Here is a 19596-nt window from a genome sequence, read left to right as displayed (position 1 = left end):
AAGCGCATTTAAAAAAAAGACCAGCAGCAGTATAAAAAATGTACTTGACACTTAATGTATTTAATAGCAACAATTTAATGGAGTCTCAAAATACTAAAATGTACAGTGTATTTCAGTATGCTTTTAATTAAACTAATTATACAGTATATCATTAGTACATTGAGTAAATTATTAGTAGCCTATGTCATGAAATGCACACTTTAGGAACATTAATCATGAGTACACATGGAAATATACTGATTTATATTAAGCGATCTTTAGTCTACTCTTTTCTACCTGGGAAGTGCAGAACACAAACTGTGATTTCATAGATGGAAGCTGGAACATATTTTATTGTATTACTTGTACTGATTGACATTTCCTAATAAAAGATATGACCTGTTTGTTCTGTGCATTACTAACAAAAGTCAGAAACTAAAATGCCGACTTCATTCTCTCTGCTCTGTGGCAGTTCAGGTGATCACAGGGTTTATTATTATGTTTTCATTCTAAAAATTCCAGCCTAAAATAATCTAATTTAGTCCAGATTTCCACTCCAATAAATAACTAAAGCAGCCATCAAACCCCACTCAGTGTCATTTATGTAACTACAGAATGTGACAAAACAAACAGGACCTTACTATGCTGAATGCTTGCTATAATCATCTTGACTACTATCATACTCTGCATGTGCATTGCAAATATGCCCATTGAAATGATATAATGTTGTAAACATAAACACACCATCATATTTCAGTTGTTTTAAATGTAAAATAGGATTCTTGCTATATCGTCTAGTAGTGTACACAATCATTTTTCCTTCCAACATATGATTTATACTACTGCTGCTTCTGCTGCTGCTGTATAGGGCCTGTGCTTTTAAAATGGGACTGCTGAATAATGGAGAAACGGAGCAAAGTGACGGTTCCAAACGGCAGCATCAGCTGTACAGGCCTATCCCGGTCTCAAGGGCAAAGAGGGGGGGAGGGGTGGGGATGCTGTTGGTGTGTGTGTGTGGTGGAGAGAGAGGTGTGTGTGTGTGTGTGGTGGGGAGAGAGAGAGAGAGAGAGAGAGAGAGAGAGAGAGAGAGAGAGAGAGAGAGAGCATCTGTCTGCATGGTGACGTCAGCCCGCCCCAGCCCGCTTCAAACCCTCTCCTTGCGCGTAACCGAGCGCCCGCCCGCCCGTCCGCACTGTCCGGGAGGATGAATCCAAACTCTTTGATTCCCATTTAACAAAACCTCGTCTCGAATATTAAACCAATTAACCGAGATCAGTTTTCATCATCTTGGGGGTAAGAGTGGGAAGAGGAGGCTGAAGAGGAGACCACGACTCAGGGGAAGAGAATCAGATTGATTTTTTTTTTTTTTTTTTTACATTAACATTTTTTTTTTGTCCTGCATGAAAGGATTTGGAGAAAAGAGGAGAGGAGAGGAGGAGGATGTGGAGGCGCCGGGATTAATCCTGGAGAAGATAATGCGACAAGAAGAGGAGCACCTCCGTGTTTCACTGCAGACATCGACGCTCTTCATATTTATTCAATTCATTCCCGTTATTTCCCATCGACGCGCGTGAAGAAGAGGCTGCCTTTGTGCGTAAAAATGAGGATGATGATGATGCGGGCTGCATCCAACCCATATATCCTCATGTATCCAAATATATTAACCTATATTTTCTAACATTATTTCTCTTAATCTGAATGTTTGATTTGAATTGAATGTATTGTTTAGCAGAATGTTTGGCCTTGTTGGTGTATATATATTTTTATATATATATATATATATATAGGCTAATGCTGCATGGGCCGGCCTACATACTGTAATAATCTGCTCCATTTACTGTCGGGAGGGGTGTAAAGCCTGATGAAAATCACTCTTATATAACATTCCAAGAGGGTCATATTGTATCTTAACCATATTCAGCATGATTTGATAACTTATAGTTTATATTTTATTTATGATCTCTATAATATACCAGCAGGGACACTGTGTCATGTGAATCAGCGTCTGTTTATAGTAGTGCAGTGCGTGCAAGATGCTTAATTCTCCTCCTTTATATAGACATTCATTTTAATATCATCATTCTGAATAGTTCAGTACTCTAGATGCTATTTGGGAAATTAGAGTGACACCATTTGGCACCAGATTTGGATTCTTAAAAAAAAACGCCCTTTTTTTCTCCACAATGTGGTGCGTAAAACTCATAATTATCACCACGCTTTAAAAACAAATTCAGATGCTCCCGTTTCCATCTGTTTACATTCTGATAAGCTCACCCCCCCCCTCTTTTACCACCATCCCCCCTCTTCCTCCACCTCCTCCTCCTCCTCCTCATCAAATCTAGTCTTAGCCTCATTTAGATCCCCATGCAGCCTGGGCTCCAGTCTGTAATGGCTGCCTGCTTGATGTGTCCTTGACATGTCACGAGGAAAAGAAAGACTGAACGTTTTTTTATCTGTGTTTACGCGTGATTTCGGACTTCTGAATACACTCCACTAAAGACAGGCAGGTGTGAACAAGCTGATCGCGGCTGTGAAATTCGGAGCGAAAATAGGAGATGATCAGCTGGAATGTGTGTGACCTTTAAATGTTGTCAGCCAAAGGAGTGTGTTTAAGGAAAGGGGGGAGGAAAGAGTTTTATTTTAAATCTTTCAAATATGTTGTTCATCATTTGGGAGTGTGTTTCATAGATGATGCTGGCAGCTTGGATCGTGCTTGGAAGACAAAAAAATGGACAATTGATGCTTCACACAATTCAGATGACAGAGATAAAGAGAGAGGTGGATGTACAGATGATGTATAGTCTCAGCACTTCGTACCTCAAGGTTATTCTTCCTCTCTTTCTCTCTTTTCTGTGATCCTCGACTTCCTCTCTCAGTGTTCACAGTGGACCTTGATTTAAAATCAGTCAATTAAGGCACGCGGTGAATGCCAAGAGAGAAGCCTCACTGCTCCACCACTGTCGGAATCTGGAGGGGGATGTACTGAGCAGCAGTGTATTTATTATTACATGTATGTGCCACATTTTTATCACATGTAAATGACTGTACTTTACTCATCTGTGCTCAGAAAACAATTTTCAGGTAATTGTTCAGAAAAGAGGATTATTGTTCATTTTCTGATCTCTTTTGCTATGAATGGAACATGATTATAAAAATGAGATTTAAGTAGGGCAGGCAGAGGTAAAAAAGAAAAGAAAAGAGAGACGTAAGTAACTCCCAGGTGAGTTTTTAGGGATTCAAAAAATACTGTATGTAGTTTCCCTTTAATTTGGCATTATTTTTCACATGTACAGGTATGTGTGTGTGTGTGTGTGTGTGTCTGTATATATATATTTAAAAATGTTGAGTTTCTACATGGTGGTCTAAGATCTGTTTTCTTTGAGCTTTCTCTACACTATCAAGGATTATAGAAATTGTCATTTAAAATGTAACATCTCATACCTTAAAAAGTAAATTATGTCTATGGTAATATGATGAGACATAAACAGCATTTCCGGTCCCCACATTTCACAAAAACATGAAGATGATAAAAGCAGCCATACAGTCCTGATCATAAGTCAAGGCTTGCCTTTGGTGGTTTTTAAAGGTAAAAATCTAATGGTACTATAAAGATGACTTTTCATCAAGGGTCACAACAATGCATTTATTTAACATTCAGTAAAGGGAAGTCACTGGAGTCAGAGGTTGATGGAGGAGATTACATAAAGAACACCAGATTCCACCATGATGAGATCAGCCTTGACCTCTTTTTTTCCTTTCCTTTGTGGAACACTTAATACTGTATGTACACACACTGTATGAAGCACTTCTACCTCTATGTGCAGGTAATTATACTCCTTGCAACCCTGAAAGAGAAGTCTGACTTAAAAGCTAGTTAACACCTACAGGATCAATCTTACAGTCCTTTACACAGACATAGTGCTCATTTTACTGGATGTGCAAAGTCACTGTTGTTCAGTGCTTTTCAGTTACTCTTCCCTTCCTGCAACAAAAAGTCCCAAACTGTTAGAAATTCATCTTTCATGGAAGCTGGGATTGTTCCAGTTGATCATCTCAGCAGTGGATGTCACAGGTGTCCAACAAGGAGCAGTTATCCAAATCCTGATTACTTCATGTGTTCATTTGAGTGCTGTGGAGGATTTTGGTGGCACTAAATCTTCCTCATTTAATGTGATAAGTGACTATCAGAGCTCAGTGGGTGAAGATTTCCCTTCCACACCACATTTTCTGTAGGAATAGAATGAAGTCAAAGCATTAAAGGCAAATCAGTTTATGAAGAGAAGCTTATTTTAACTTCTCAATCATGACTACACACTGGCAATCAATTCTACTTTGTGCTTTAATAACTATAATCTGCATTTTACTTCCTATAGAGATGAAATAACTAATCAGAAAGTTGATGAGTTGACAGATTTACATCATATGAAAATGTTAAATCTAAAAAATTGGTGTCATGTATTTAACATACTATATACTGTACATGTTTCTTAATATAATAAAGTGAATCAGAATCAATTCATAAGGCTGTTTTTCTTCTTCTTTTACTGCAGTTACACATTCACTCTATTTCCAGCTACGTAATTCTATAATTAGAAGTAATCCGATGTGTTTTATCTGTGTTTAAAAACTGGATTACATCGTGCTGGAATGTAGCAGATGAGAAAGAACCACAACTAAATAAGCAAGACAAATAAATATATTAAATAATAAATCACAGAATAATCAATAATGCTTTTGAGGATGTTGATCCACTGATGAATAAATAATCACAGTTGTGGTGTCTGAGTAGCAATCATTAACATTAGTCTGGTCTTAATTGGCACTCTGGCATTATGAAGACACTGTGGGCTGTTATTGAGGGCAGCGGATGGTTTGAACAGTAGAATATCACATGACATATTATTTGTATTTCAGCTGGCTGGATGGTGATGAAACTGATATTTTTGCTACTGGTGGTAATTCCAAACCTCAAGATTTTGGCCCCATCATGACTCTGTCTGTCAAATACAACAGTTTTAGTGTCTCTGGGATTCCTGAAAAGAACTATATGCTGAAATAAACCTGCTGAACTGGTGATAATGATGGTCTTTATCATAGGAGGTACTTTAGTTCCTTCCATTTTTAGAAGTGATAAACAAATAAACAAATGCTTTCATCAAAGAAACATGTATAAATGTGTATGTGTAGATATGGGTGAACATATGTTTATTTATTGTACATATATTAGTACTTATATGCTTAATAAGGAGTATTTTGGGAATACTCATTTATTTATTATGTGAATCTATTCTTAACTCTCTTTTTCTTTTTTCAATTTTTCCCCCATTTTTTCCTTATTGCTGAGATTATTATGGGGGAATAATGTTATATATTGTGTTTGTTTTCAATGAATAAATAAGTAACAAATAATAACAAATACATATGATGACACAGATTATAGCAAAAAAAAAAAGAATATATGCAATAACACAGTTAGTGATAAAGAAAACACTGTAAAAATAAACATTATGACACAGATAATAGACACTAATAAAAAATACCAAATTTAAAAAAAGAGTAAATTCATGTTTTTGGTAAAGCAACAACAAAACAGAAGAAGAAGAAGAAGAGAGTAATTCACTTAATGAACCCTTACATACTGTTCAGGGTCAAATCTGACCCAATTTCTTTTAGATGGACCCTAATGTTCAAATAATATGGATATAAAATGCATAATTTTTTTGTGTGCGCGTGTGTGCAGCTGACACACATTTTTGCATACGTAAAAATGTAGAAAAATTAAAAAACAGCATTGAAACATGTGGTTATATTCTTCATATTCTATAAAACAATGTATTTTTTTCCATAAATAAATAGAATACACTACTACTACTACTCTCTGACAGCTTCATTAAGGATGAATCAAACATTTATTAATGACTGGTGAATTTATGAATGTGAATTGGAGTAGAGACTAATTATGAGTCAGAATATGAACAGCATGTAAGAGTATGTAGAGGAGGTGTGCACTCTATAGCTTCTATAATAAAGGATTTGAATCTTTTACATCTCAATGAAGCAGTGTGACTTGGCTTTTTGGAGTGAATTCATTCCTCTTATTTCCGTGGCCATTGAGCTAAAGTGTGTATGTGTTTGAGGATGCAGGCAGCAGCTTGTTTAGATCTAAACACCCTTGTTATAAAGGCGAGCCGGCCTAATCTGACCCTGCTGCTGGCTGTTAATCCTCAGTAATGATTGCTCTACATTTAGTCCTGCTGGCTCTCTGGATGTTTCCACAGTCATGTCTGTCACGCTCACCACCACCACCGCTTCTCTTACAAGATGTTGTGTTTTATGCACATTAACACACACACACACACACACACACACACACACACACACACACACACACACACACACACACACACACACACACACACACACACACACTTACAAACACATGCAGATTATGCAATCCAACATGATTTTTTCCTCTCGATTGATCCGGTTATATGCTTAAATGTATTTTAAGTTGCAAATGTCATTTTAATCCTTCACAATCAGCCAGGAAACATATTGAATTGCATATTATATAACACAATGATGAGACAGCTGCAGCCAGGATGGAATATTTTTAAAGTGTGGAATGTGATTTCCTTTTCAAGAACCATGTTATTAGTGAGTCTACAATCACTTATAATAAAGCAACATGCAATATGTAACCCCTTATCATATACATTTTAATCTAGTCAATCAGTCTATGTAGAAAACTTGAAAATGTATCCATAGGTAATCATTTGAAGTTACTCAAGAGGAATTATTCATGATTAAAAATGAGTTTCCTAACACTAAGTCCAATCATCAGTGTCTGTTACAAACAAACAGAATCAAACCGTACAAATAATGCAAATGGGTTTGAGGCACCAGTCAAAAACAAATGGCACATGGTTGTGGTTGCCAGGTAACAGTGGTTATCCTCAGGCACATTACACAGCAGTGCAGGTAGCAGAAGAATCCCACAGTCTGAACCAGAAGAGTGATGTCTGAACAGGATGAGGAGACAGCAGAGTAGACTGCAGAGTAGACTGCAACACATTCGGTCATAGATGAGACTGTGTAACAACTTTACTCACTGAAACCAGACTCTCAAGTTATTCTGTGAATGCATGATGCTGAAGGGAGTGTCAAAGTCATAACAGCTGTAAATGAAGAAATTCTTGGCAAAAAAAACAAACAACAAACAAACAGACAAGTCATTCATTGGCCCATAATGTCTCCATTCAGCTCAACTGATGTTTCTCATTTGACTCAATTCACATTTTAATAATCAAGGCAAATGATCAATAAACAATATGGAAATGCATAGTACAGTCCAATTCAAACATATGCAGATTTTCTTAATCTAGTAAAGGGATCATATCAGTAATAACTTGTCTCTGGGGCATTATTCATTCTGCAGCACTGAGGGAATTCAATTTTGAGAGTGCTTGAATGTATGTTAGGACTGGGCATAACCAAATCAGTTGAATGAAAGGCACATATGGAGCTATTTTGAATTAGATTGTATGCTTTAACACTTAAATATACGTAATGTTTTACTTCTTGAACCCTTCTTGTCAAGTGTTAGGAGGATGTGGTCATTCAGTTTCATCATGAATAGAATTATTCAGATTTTTGAAATACTGTTTTATAATATAATACTATATGATATAATATAAGTGGTACTGAAGAGCTTGCTGAGATATCAGAATATGTCAGAAAAATGCAGTTTAATCAGGTTTTGTGCATTTTATATAGTACAAGAAATAAAGGATTTATTTCACATATTTTTTAAACTGCGTTGACATATTACAATACAAAATACTCATCACAAGTAAAGGTCCTATTACTGTAAAAGTAGTGCCGTATTATGATTGATGTAGTATGCAGTATTACAGTAAAAGTACTGCAGTATTATGAGTGATGTAGTATGCAGTATTACAGTAAAAGTACTGCAGTATTATGAGTGATGTAGTATGCAGTATTACAGTAAAAGTACTGCAGTATTATGAGTGATGTAGTATGCAGTATTAAAGTAAAAGTAGTGCAGTATTATGATTGATGTAGTATGCAGTATTACAGTAAAAGTACATAAGTAAGTATTACCTAGTATTATGATTCTTTATCATCCTGACAGGAGTTAGAAGTAGAGAATTATTGTAAACTAACAGTCTATAAATATAGCCTTAAAGACTTAAAATCCCATTCAGCTCAAAGTGTATACACTGGTCTTGAGAGCCACATTATGCCTGAACACATTGACATGTATGTATATATGTATGTATGGGTATGTATGTATGTATGTATGTATATATGTATGTATGGGTATGTAGGTGCTTGTTAGTTGACCTGTAGGTGGCACAAACGGCTCACAGTAACTGACCTCAAAGGAGCTTTAAACTTTGAACACATATTTGTTGAAACGTTTTTTCTTTTTAGGATCATTTCTCCCAAATTTTGTGTAGAATTATGTATGAAATTTAAATATTATGTATTGCTACGATTAAAATGTCCTTTGAATAGAACACACCTTCTTTAATGAATGAATACATTTCAAACATGTCTATAAAATAAATGGTGTCTTCAAAAAACTGAGACATGACTCAGATATACAACTACTACTACCAACACTATGAGTACTACTATTATTGTTACTACCAGTTCTACCATTACTACCTTACTATGAATACTGCTACTAGCATAACTTTACTGCTACTAGCACCATTGCTACTGTTACAATAACTGCTACTACCACAGTTTTCTGACACCAGTCGAGATAACTTTAACTCTTTTTTAATATATCATGTTTGTTGTTGCAATATATAAATAACTGAGGAGATATAAACAGAAAAAAGTGACTCAATAAAAAGGCCTGACACCAGGTAAGATGCGATCCTGTAATCAAACAGCAGAGGGCGCTTTTAATCTGATTTTAACATCTGCCTTCTCCATTACTCTGAGTTTGCCATAGATATTTCATGATAAGACTTACATGGTTTAAAAAGCTCAAGCAGCATCCACATTATTTACATAAATGGACATGCTCAGTGGGTTATATCATTAAATCTCTCTGCCTCAGAGAAAAAAAAATGCAGCCCTGAAAAATGCTGTATGAACATCTTGAAGTGTTCTGCAATTTTTAAGAAAGTTCACCTTTAATAACATAATTTTTCAAGATTATTATTGATTTATTTGTTGTAAAGACATCAAATATCTGTTATAATGATATTTTGTTTTACTCCATGTTCAAAACCCTGGCTGCATTTTACTTTCTCTCTAATGTGAAGATAGAAGATAAACCAATCATAACTTTATTATGGGTGATTTAATTAAGGACCTGAGACAAAAGCCCGGTTGTTCTTTTGTGGCAGTGTGCACAACATTTAATGTTAGAAATGTTCAAATCTTGCTGAAGTTTTCTAAGATAAGTACAATGTTGGTTAATAATATAGCAGAGAAATCTGGAACAAACATGTTTGTATATGGACAGCAAAAGCCAGTGGTGGAAGAAGTACTCAAATCCTTTACTTAAGTAAAAGTACCAATACCAAAAATACTCCATCATAAGAAAAAGTCCTGCATTAGAAGTCCTATTACAGTAAAAGTAGTGCAGTATTATAAGTGATGTAGTATGCAGTATTACAGTAAAAGTAGTGCAGTATTATGAGTGATGTAGTATGCAGTATTGCAGTAAAAGTACTGCAGTATTATGAGTGATGTAGTATGCAGTATTACAGTAAAAGTACTGCAGTATTATGAGTGATGTAGTATGCAGTATTACAGTAAAAGTACTGCAGCATGATGAGTGATGTAGTATGCAGTATTGCAGTAAAAGTACTGCAGTATTATGAGTGATGTAGTATGCAGTATTACAGTAAAAGTACTGCATTATTATGAGTGATGTAGTATGCAGTATTACAGTAAAAGTACTGCATTATTATGAGTGATGTAGTATGCAGTATTACAGTAAAAGTACTGCAGTATTATGAGTGATGTGGTATGCAGTATTACAGTAAAAGTACTGCAGTATTATGAGTGATGTAGTATGCAGTATTACAGTAAAAGTACTGCAGTATTATGAGTGATGTAGTATGCAGTATTACAGTAAAAGTAGTGATATATTATTATATATGACATCATTAGATTATTAATAGTGAAGCATCAGTGTTAGAGCAGCATGTTACTGTTGTAGCTGCTGGAGGTGGAGCTAGTTTATACTACTTTATATACAGTTAGCTAGTTTATACTACTTTATATACAGTTAGCTAGTTTACACTACTTTATATACAGTTAGTTAGTTTACACTACTTTATATACAGTTGCTAGTTTATACTACTTTATATACAGTTAGCTAGTTTATACTACTTTATATACAGTTAGCTAGTTTATACTATTTTATATACAGTTAGCTAGTTTATACTACTTTATATACAGTTAGTTAGTTTACACTACTTTATATACAGTTAGCTAGTTTACACTACTTTATATACAGTTAGTTAGTTTATACTACTTTATATACAGTTAGCTAGTTTACACTACTTTATATACGGTTAGCTAGTTTATACTACTTTATATACAGTTAGTTAGTTTATACTACTTTATATACAGTTAGTTAGTTTATACTACTTTATATACAGTTAGCTAGTTTACACTACTTTATATACGGTTAGCTAGTTTATACTACTTTATATACGGTTAGCTAGTTTATACTACTTTATATACGGTTAGCTAGTTTATACTACTTTATATACAGTTAGCTAGTTTATACTACTTTATATACGGTTAGCTAGTTTATACTACTTTATATACAGTTAGCTAGTTTAGTCCACATACACAAATGTGTTTTCAGTTTTTGGACTTTTTCTCTAATCTTTGATTTTTGCTGAAATATCGGATCATTTGAACATTTATTGAAACTATGTGAGAAGTATAGAGATAAAAATCAGTATTTGGTGGAGCTGTTAACAATTCATAGACATCTGAAATGTGAGCCTGACTACACACTGCTTTTTGGTTTCATCTTTAACAATGTATTGTATTTTAAAAGCTTGTTATATTATCCATTGTGCCAAATCTTCATCTGAAAAGTAACTAAAGCTGTTAAATAAGAGTGACTGTAGAAAGTAGCATCACATACTCATACTCAAGTAAAGAACAAGTCAAAAGTCAAGCCTCAAAATGATAGGTATGTACAGTACTGGAGGAAATGGGCTTAGTTTTCACCACTGAGTCAAAAGGTTATGGTCATATGAAAACTGAGGACAAAGTTGAATAGGCTATAAAACTGTTAAATTAAAATTTCCACTTCCTTTATTGTGAGCATGTTTTTTCTTTGCTTTGAACCCATTCATCTAATCTCACAGTCATTTCCTGTATTTCTAAAAATAGGCAGTAGAAATCAGTGTAGTGTTAGTGTAACCTACATTTGTTCATATGTGTCTGTTTCTGTCTCCTGACCGCATTCCCACCTAGTCAAGCATTAAAACACAGAGGATATGTGATGGAAACCTTCCACTTGAATTTGTCCTCTCACAAACACGAGCCACAGTAGATCTACGTCATCTTTTCCCAAAGGTGGCCGGCGACGTCACGTATGTGACATTCAAGTGTCATCGGAATGCATAGAGACATAAATCAACTGTTGTTTTTAAATGTGCTTTGATCAATTTAACATGAATGGACGTGGATTGTTTTGTGAAACGCACATATGAGAGAAAACTGATTCAAAAGATACAATTTAAAAGATTTTGGAAGGACCCAACAGTGTTTTGAAGTTTATCATAGGCACAGGTGCACTGAAGGAAGTATAGAAATGCCAATTACTATCATGCACACAGCCCAAAATGTTATTGGATAGAGATACTTGTAGAATGATTTGACTGTGAGGCAGCAGGTAAAAAAAAAAAAAAGTTTTTAAATGTTCTCTCAAGCACGAGATGATTGTCTGAATCTAGATTAATTTAGATTTCATTTTCATGGCTTTTCTTTGTTAGTTTTCTGTTTGTTTCTTTGTTAAGTTAAATTAATTAGCCACTTTATTACAAACAAAATCTAGCAAAGCAGGGTGAATCATAAAAAAAAACACTAGGTGTTGCTGAATAACATAAGTCATACATGAGTAAAACTAGCGTTGTTTTCACATAAGCCTCCAAATAACATCGGCTCTTGAGTTACCCCACCCTCTTCTGTGACAGACAGCTTTAATGCCCCACCATTGTGTTTAAAAAGCGGCAGTTTAACTGAGCTGGTTGGTTGAGCAACACTGTGTGACGATGCCGCCCATTGCCTGAATTGATTGGTTCTAATACTTCCCACGGCACTTGAAGGCAGCAGAGAGGTAGCGGCAGTGGACGACAGAGAGAGAGAGAGAAAGAGAGAGAGAGAGAGAGAGGAGGGGAAAGATAGCAAGAAGCAGCTAGCGACAGCTCTCTCTGCCTGTTTACCACTAAACCTTCGCTATTTGGCGACACCGGCGCTACAGTTAAAACCTCATTGACGTATCTTCCTTTTAGTTAAGATGTGTCTCCTATGTGTCGTCGAATGTGTCTAAAAACGGCAGAAATATGTGCCGGTAACGTGAAGACAAAAAAAGGAGCATCTCTGTGTCTTTGGTCGTAATCTTCGGATGAGAGTTTGTGGGTAGCGTTTGAGAGGCAGCTAAACCTCCAGCTGCTCCACTTGAGGTCCAGCTTCACAGTACAGTAAGCGGAGGAAAAAAGCCATCATGAAATTCACAGAGCATCTATCGGCTCACATCACTCCGGAGTGGAGAAAACAATACATTCAATATGAGGTAAGCCAGCTTTTTACATGTACCTGCTGTCTGCTAGCCCGTAGCTAGCTGACGGACCTCTCTCTCTCGCGCTCTCTCTCGCTCTCCACCGCTTATATCTGCTTATAACCATTTTGACATGGATGGAGATGGATTCCTTGGCCCCCACCCCCCTCTAAGTGTCGTCGTCACGTTAAAACAGGAACAGGGGAACCGCTTCAGTGCTTCATTAAAATCAAACAGTACAGCAGTGTTAGCTAGCATAACTGGACAAGCTAGGTTTGTTTTGTTGCTCTGCAGGTTTCAACATCAAGCCGCAACGAGCTGCTGTCTACACCAGCCAGAGGAGCCCCCCCCCCCCCTTCTGTATGTGTGTGTGTGTGTGTCCCCTCACAAGCTGCTTGGAATGTGTTTTGGAGACAAAAGGCATTCAGCTGAGTCATCACTTATTGAGCTAGTTAATCTTTTTGCGCCTGTTTTAACCCCCTCTGTCTGTCCTCAAAACAGGGGCGATTCTAGCATCAGACCTTTAGGTGGTGGTGGTGGGGGGGGGGGGGGGGGGCTCAGCTTCTAATGAGAATATGACATACAATGACCTGCAAGTGTTCAATCCCCCTGCTAAGTTAATCATTTCACTGGGCAGAAATTACAACCAGATAAAAAATATTAATACAAATCTGAGTGGTCTAATATAGTGTATAATGGTTCAGAATAAACAATCACAGATTTCTACAGAGAGGATTCTAAGATAGTTATTAAACCCTGAGGGAAAGGTAATATTAATGACACAACTATCCAAATGACATTAAACCAGTTCAAATAAAACCATTTGAACCTGTAGCATAAATGTTTGTCCCATTTCTAACAGACAGACACACAAAATAATTAAAGTTGTATAAAATATTTTTTAGAAAATATTTTTTTTTTATCTTTATGGGTGCTGAGATCATTTTAAGAGCACCCTCAGAGGACGACAGGTTGGGGTTTATGGAGAAGCGGCAAAATAAATCGACTGACGGAACAGACTTCAACATAACACCGGCCCTAGCTCAGCTCTGGATTTAACATCAGGATGGAGAGGCGCTGACAGCTCGTACCTGCAACCTTTGAACCATGAATGCTATTTCAATCATGCAATTCAAATACTTAAAATTCCCAGGATAAAATGCACTATGAGGTAATGACAATCTTATCTAAGCCACATTTAGAGCTGATGTGACCTTCACAGCTGGAACTCAATTTTGTTCTGCTTGCAGGACAAATGACATTACCAGAAATCAATTAGCAATCAGTTGACAGTAGTTTGATTAATGCTGAAGCTCTGTTGCACAGCCTTCTGGCACAGGGAGGTATTATTACCAAAACAACCTTCTAAAAGCTTCCATAGTGTTGGCTAGAAGACAAAAAATACAGGTTTCATTTGCAGCCTAATTAATGTTCCCAACCTGTAATGCTGCACAACCAGAATGTGACATGACTGAATATGTATCTGACTCTTTGATATAACAATAGTAGCCTACTGACAGCTGATCGGCAGCTGATCGGTCGAATTGTGTGTTCTTGATTGGTTGAAACAAAAACCTACAAGCAACAGCCCTTTATGGAATAGTTTGGACATGCAATGATGTAGACCCTCTTTTTGCAGCCCAAAATCTGACCACCAGAGCAGTATAAATGTATAAATACAACCACTTTCAGAGTATATCCAACCCTTCATTTTCTTCCCTAAACAATCTTTAGTTGAGTACATACACTGGCTTGCAGAGAGAGAGAGAGAGAGAGAGAGAGAGAGAGAGAAAGAGAGAACACCATAACTAGACAACAACCAAAATGATTCTTTTTTCACGATGAAAGACTTGATAAGAGATGAATTTTCCTCTGAGCTTCATGAACCATTTAGGACTATCAAGCATAGATCTTGTAATTTAGGAAACACTAGTACTGTAAAAGGCTCTAAAGTGACATATCAATATGTATGTATATAAATAAGCTCTAGAGTTTCACTGAGAAGTCTCACACAAGGTGCTACAGTGTTTCTGTGCTGTTGCAGGAATGCAGCTATTATGTTTCTTGCTTCCAGGCTCTCTCTCTCTCTCTGCCTCTCTCTCTCTGCCTCTCTCTGTACCTGGCAGCAGCATTATCTGCATTGTTTGGTGACGGTAGTTGCAGTATTCATCAAGTCATCGGCACAGCAACACAGTGTCGCTCAGTTCGTCACCATCGCACCAAATCCTGAAATGTTATGACATTAAGAAGACGTGGAAGTGATTTTAAATGACTTGCCTCCTATTTATCGCTTCATTCATAGATTTATCTGTTTTTTTCCCCCTTCTTTTTCTCTCTGTCACAGTGAACCAAAAAGCTTATTAGCCTCAAGTCAGAAGCTATCAGTCATCTCTTCTGAGCTCCTGACACATTGTTTTAGTTCTGTGTTCCTTTCGCAGCTCAGTCACATGAAGCTTCGAGCCAAAAGGTCTTTTTCCTGCTGTTAGAAATGCCGACTGTTTAGCGGCTTCAGCGGGCCCTGTTCAGTGTTATATCAGCCTCCAGCTCAGCTTGGCTCAGCACACATCCAAACAGCAACCAGTATGGGTTCTCAAATGACCAAACCAAACCATGACCAATACCATCTTTGTGTATTTGGAATGACTTTGGTGTTTGTTACAGTTTCAAGGTAATCAAGCAGGTAAGAGAATGCAGGTACATGGTTAATGCTCAGGTTGAAGTGTTTTTAGAAGAACCCTGAAATGTTCTGGACGTTACCCAGAGGAGCTGAACGTGTGAAAGCAAATGTCTACATCAATCAGACCGGACATTAAACAGACTTTACTCTGCCAGCTCACTAATGCATAAGTCTGTGTGATGTCCTCCTGAGACATGGACAATCTCTTGTTGTATCCTACCTAAAGGGCAACTCTGGGAAACAACCGGACCAGTTACAGACAGGTTTTCCCCGGTTTCTGTTTGTTGTGAAGTATTTTTTCCCCAATTTGGAATTTCACCACAACTGTACAGATGTTAGGTCATTCTTTAACTACAAAGATCTTGACTTTATAAGATAAGATATTCCTATGTTAGTTCCACTAAGAGAGAATTTTCCATTATTGCAGCAGCAAAGTGGACAGTAGAGTACAAAAGCAATAAAGTCAATAGTAGTAAAAAATATAATAAAATAATCCTAACATTATGTACAAGAGTAATAATTGGTATTGAGTGATAATATACCTGAGTTGATATTATTATTGCACATATTTAAAGTGAAATATATATATGTATGTATATTGCATTTATGTTAATAGATCTGTAATGAACATCTCTGTGAAATTGGGGCTGTAACTAATGATTATTTTAGTTATTGATTGATCTGTTAATTAAATGTAATCATTAGATTAATTGTTTTGCACATAAAAGGCCAATCACTGTTTCCTAAAAGCCCACAATGACATCTTCAAGGGTTGGTTTCTCCAACAGAGATTAAGAGTAGTCCTAGACTAAAGACAGGATTATGTGAAAACATCCAGTGAGTAACAAGTCTAGTCTTGGACTAGTTTTAATCCCCGTCTGGAAAATCGGCCCAAAGTGCCTTATTTTTTCCACCACACAGAGATAGTCAGTTTTCTGTCATAGAAGATGAAAGAAACCAGGAACTATTCACATCTGAAAAGCTGAAATCACAGTTTTCAGAGACTTTTACCTTTTAAGAAAAGGAAAAAAAAGTAACTAACTACCACAATAGTTTTCCATTGAATGAATAGTTGCCAACTAATGGATTTAATCATTGCAGCTCCAATTGTAACATTTAAAGGCAGCCTGTGGAGTTGTGTGAGCTCCTGAGGATTGACTTCACAGTGACGTCAGAGACATCTTGTACCCAGAAGTTCAACTTTTTGTTAAATAAACAATATTAGCATATTCATAGATTACACAAGAGAGAAGTAATAGAGGACATTTTAAGGATTTTACCATGGTAATTATTCTATTTTATGCAGGGGGGGGGGACTCATCAAAAACACATTAATTGTTCCAAGCAGAGTATTTTTAGATGTAATGTCATTAATAGAACTATTTGTTGGTAGCAGATCTAATCAATGATCAGAAATCATTATGGATTGATTAACAAACTGACTAACTGATCAAGTGATTAATTATCTGACGTACTTTTTCAACCTGTTCTTGTGTACTTTTTTTTAGCGTCTCTTTATTCCAGCAGCACTTTCACACAGAGTCTGTTTTTTCCTGCTCTTGCCGGGTTTGGATGCAGACCAGATGTAAGCTTGTTGTTCCACCCAGCTGTAAATCTGGCCCCGGCCACGCTTAGTTTTTTAGTCCTGTGAGGTTTAAGGATCCACGCTGACCAGAGACGTTTCACACATGTCATGTTTTCTCCTGACAGCTGTGGTAGGGTCAGACACTTAGCGGGGCGGTTCGATAAACAAGAGGTGTAAACCAAAGACCCCTCAGCTTGTTGTTTTTAATGCTGACCCGGGCCATGTTTCATTACATAGCCACAGTATGTGCAAGGTTTCTTTTCTTGAGAGTTTTATCTACAAAAAAATGTGTGATATCCACATTCTGCCCAGAAAATGAAACAGACTCAGACTTTGTTGACTGAGCGACTGACCGGCTGCATTTCCTAATAAAAATATCTGATGGAAACTGCTTTATTTAACCTGACAGATTTCTATCGTGACTGCCAGACAAGGAACTGTGAGAATATAAATGGCCGGTGGTCATCTGGATGACTCAACGGACTCATTAACTGTCTGAAAACAAACCTGCTAGATGACTACACAGCTGCAGCACCCTGTCCAGCTCTGGGATATTTAAAGAAAAGTTGATGCTCAGGTGTCACATGTTGTCTCAGGAAGGGCAGGACTTGTAGAGAAGTTGAGATGGATTGACCAGACACAAATTGAGAGAAGCTAAGTGTTTTGAAAAAAAGAGGATAGAGCAAGTGGAGTGGTGGGTTCCATTCTAAGTGTTCATTTAAATGCATTACAGTAGGGCTGCTATGCTATAACTGATAGCAGCAACACTGCTCGTGTGTGTTTCCTGCAGAGATGGGACATCTACAGCAGAACAGAGCTGCCACAGTGAGATAACACATCACAGTATCTACTTGTGACAAACAAGTTTGTTTTTTGCTTTTTAAAACAAGATGCGTAGTGAGATGTGTCAGTCCTGAGATGTAACTATAACATCTAGAATGACTGAGTTTGGTTAGTTAAAGTGAGATCATTTAAAATCAGATTAATCCTGAGGATTGATTCATTCAAATACTCACATTTACCTATTTCTGTAGAATACGTGTATATATTAAGTTCTTTTTTGGGACAGTTCATGCCTTGAATAGACCACAATTGGGAGGTGACAGGAAATGGGTGGAGAGATGGACAATGACATGCAACAAAGGTCCTCGGCCAGATTTGAACTCAGGACGTGGCAGATCACGTGTCACCTTAAAAATCTCCAGGCCACCAGGTTTTTCAACTGTCCTTGTTACAATAAAAAAATGTTTCACTGTATCGTTACATTCTCTGTACATTTAGTTTTGTACACAGTGTAATCACTGAGTTTCTGTACTGATAAATAACACTTGATATCTGACTTAACTTAATCTGACTACTTAAATTGAACCACATAAGCCTGAATTCTCAAATGCATGTGTTTAATTGGCTCTTAACACAAATCCTTCATAAAATACATGTTGAATAGAAATAAATTGTGTTTTGTAATGCTAGAACAAATTAAGTCTTATGGGAAGTGCAAATTTTCAGTGCTTGACAGTCTTCCATACTCTTTATTTCTAATGTTTTAGTGCCTGATATCCAACCCTGTTTAAAGGGGCCACGTTATGCTTGAAGTTTTCTGTTATTTATAGACTGTAATGTTGTTGGATATCTTTGCTAAACATGGTCAAAACGTGATTGGTCCGTTCCGTAGCCTTGTTTGCTAAAGCTGTTGCTAAGGTTTTTCCATGCGACGTCTACGTTGTCCACTCATATTTCGGATCAGATTTTGGATGCGTTTGACAAGTTGGCATTTCAAGTAAAGACGAAAAAGCAGTGAAATCCTACTGCTAATGTTTGTTTCATGGTTTGTGGCCTTAAAGAGACAGCAGCTTAAATGGCCTGTTTCTGACAGAGGCTGAACTGAGGAGCTGTGTAAAGCACTTTAAACAGTAACTCACTGATATTCCAGAATCTAAACATAAATATAGAGCTTTACATATGCAGAACATATCCTCTTTAAAGTGTTATCTGAACAATAAATCAACCACAACAAAACACTTCCCTACTACTCTACACTGTTGTTTTTTATTTTGTTAGCCAGAAGCTTTTCACGAGTTTCTTAACTTCTATTTATACCTTTTTTTTTTTTCTTTTTTCTTTTTTTTTTAAACAGCTGCTGTGGTTTGTAATGAGACACTGATTTTAATTGACAAATTCAACAAAACAGTTAAAGTGTCACTTCCAGTAGATGTACTGTATATTGGGTGTAGGAGCATACGTGTGTGTGTGTGTGTGTGTGTGTGTGTGTGTATATATATATATATATATATATATTGTGTGTGTATATATACACATACATACATACATACATACATACATATATATATATATATACAGGGGCTAGCAACACCTTGTTTGTGATGTAATTTCCATATGTCAACAGCCTGAAGGTGTTTGCTCCTTGTTCTTCTTCTCAGCTCTGTGTGGAAACTCCGAACCACAGCAGCATTTCTTCATGGGAAGTGAGTTTGCTGATGGCAGCTAGTTTCACTGATGAAGAAAAAGAAACACACAGAAAAATAAGGGTGGATCAAC

General features: G+C 36.7%; 1 protein-coding gene across 1 annotated transcript in view; it reads left to right on the top strand.

Moving 5' to 3' along the window:
* Positions 1-12397: 12397 nt before the first annotated feature.
* Positions 12398-19596, top strand: part of LOC128369393 (xenotropic and polytropic retrovirus receptor 1 homolog) — a 41900-nt gene continuing 34701 nt past the window's right edge. Inside the window, exon 1 of the mRNA XM_053330427.1 lies at positions 12398-12790. Within this exon, the coding sequence (XP_053186402.1) occupies positions 12722-12790 (69 nt within the window). The 5' untranslated portion in view covers positions 12398-12721. The remainder of the gene's footprint in view (positions 12791-19596) is intronic.

Source organism: Scomber japonicus, chromosome 12, assembly GCF_027409825.1.
Source record: "Scomber japonicus isolate fScoJap1 chromosome 12, fScoJap1.pri, whole genome shotgun sequence".
Taxonomy (NCBI): Eukaryota; Metazoa; Chordata; class Actinopteri; order Scombriformes; family Scombridae; genus Scomber; species Scomber japonicus.
This window is presented reverse-complemented; position numbering and strand designations above follow the sequence as displayed.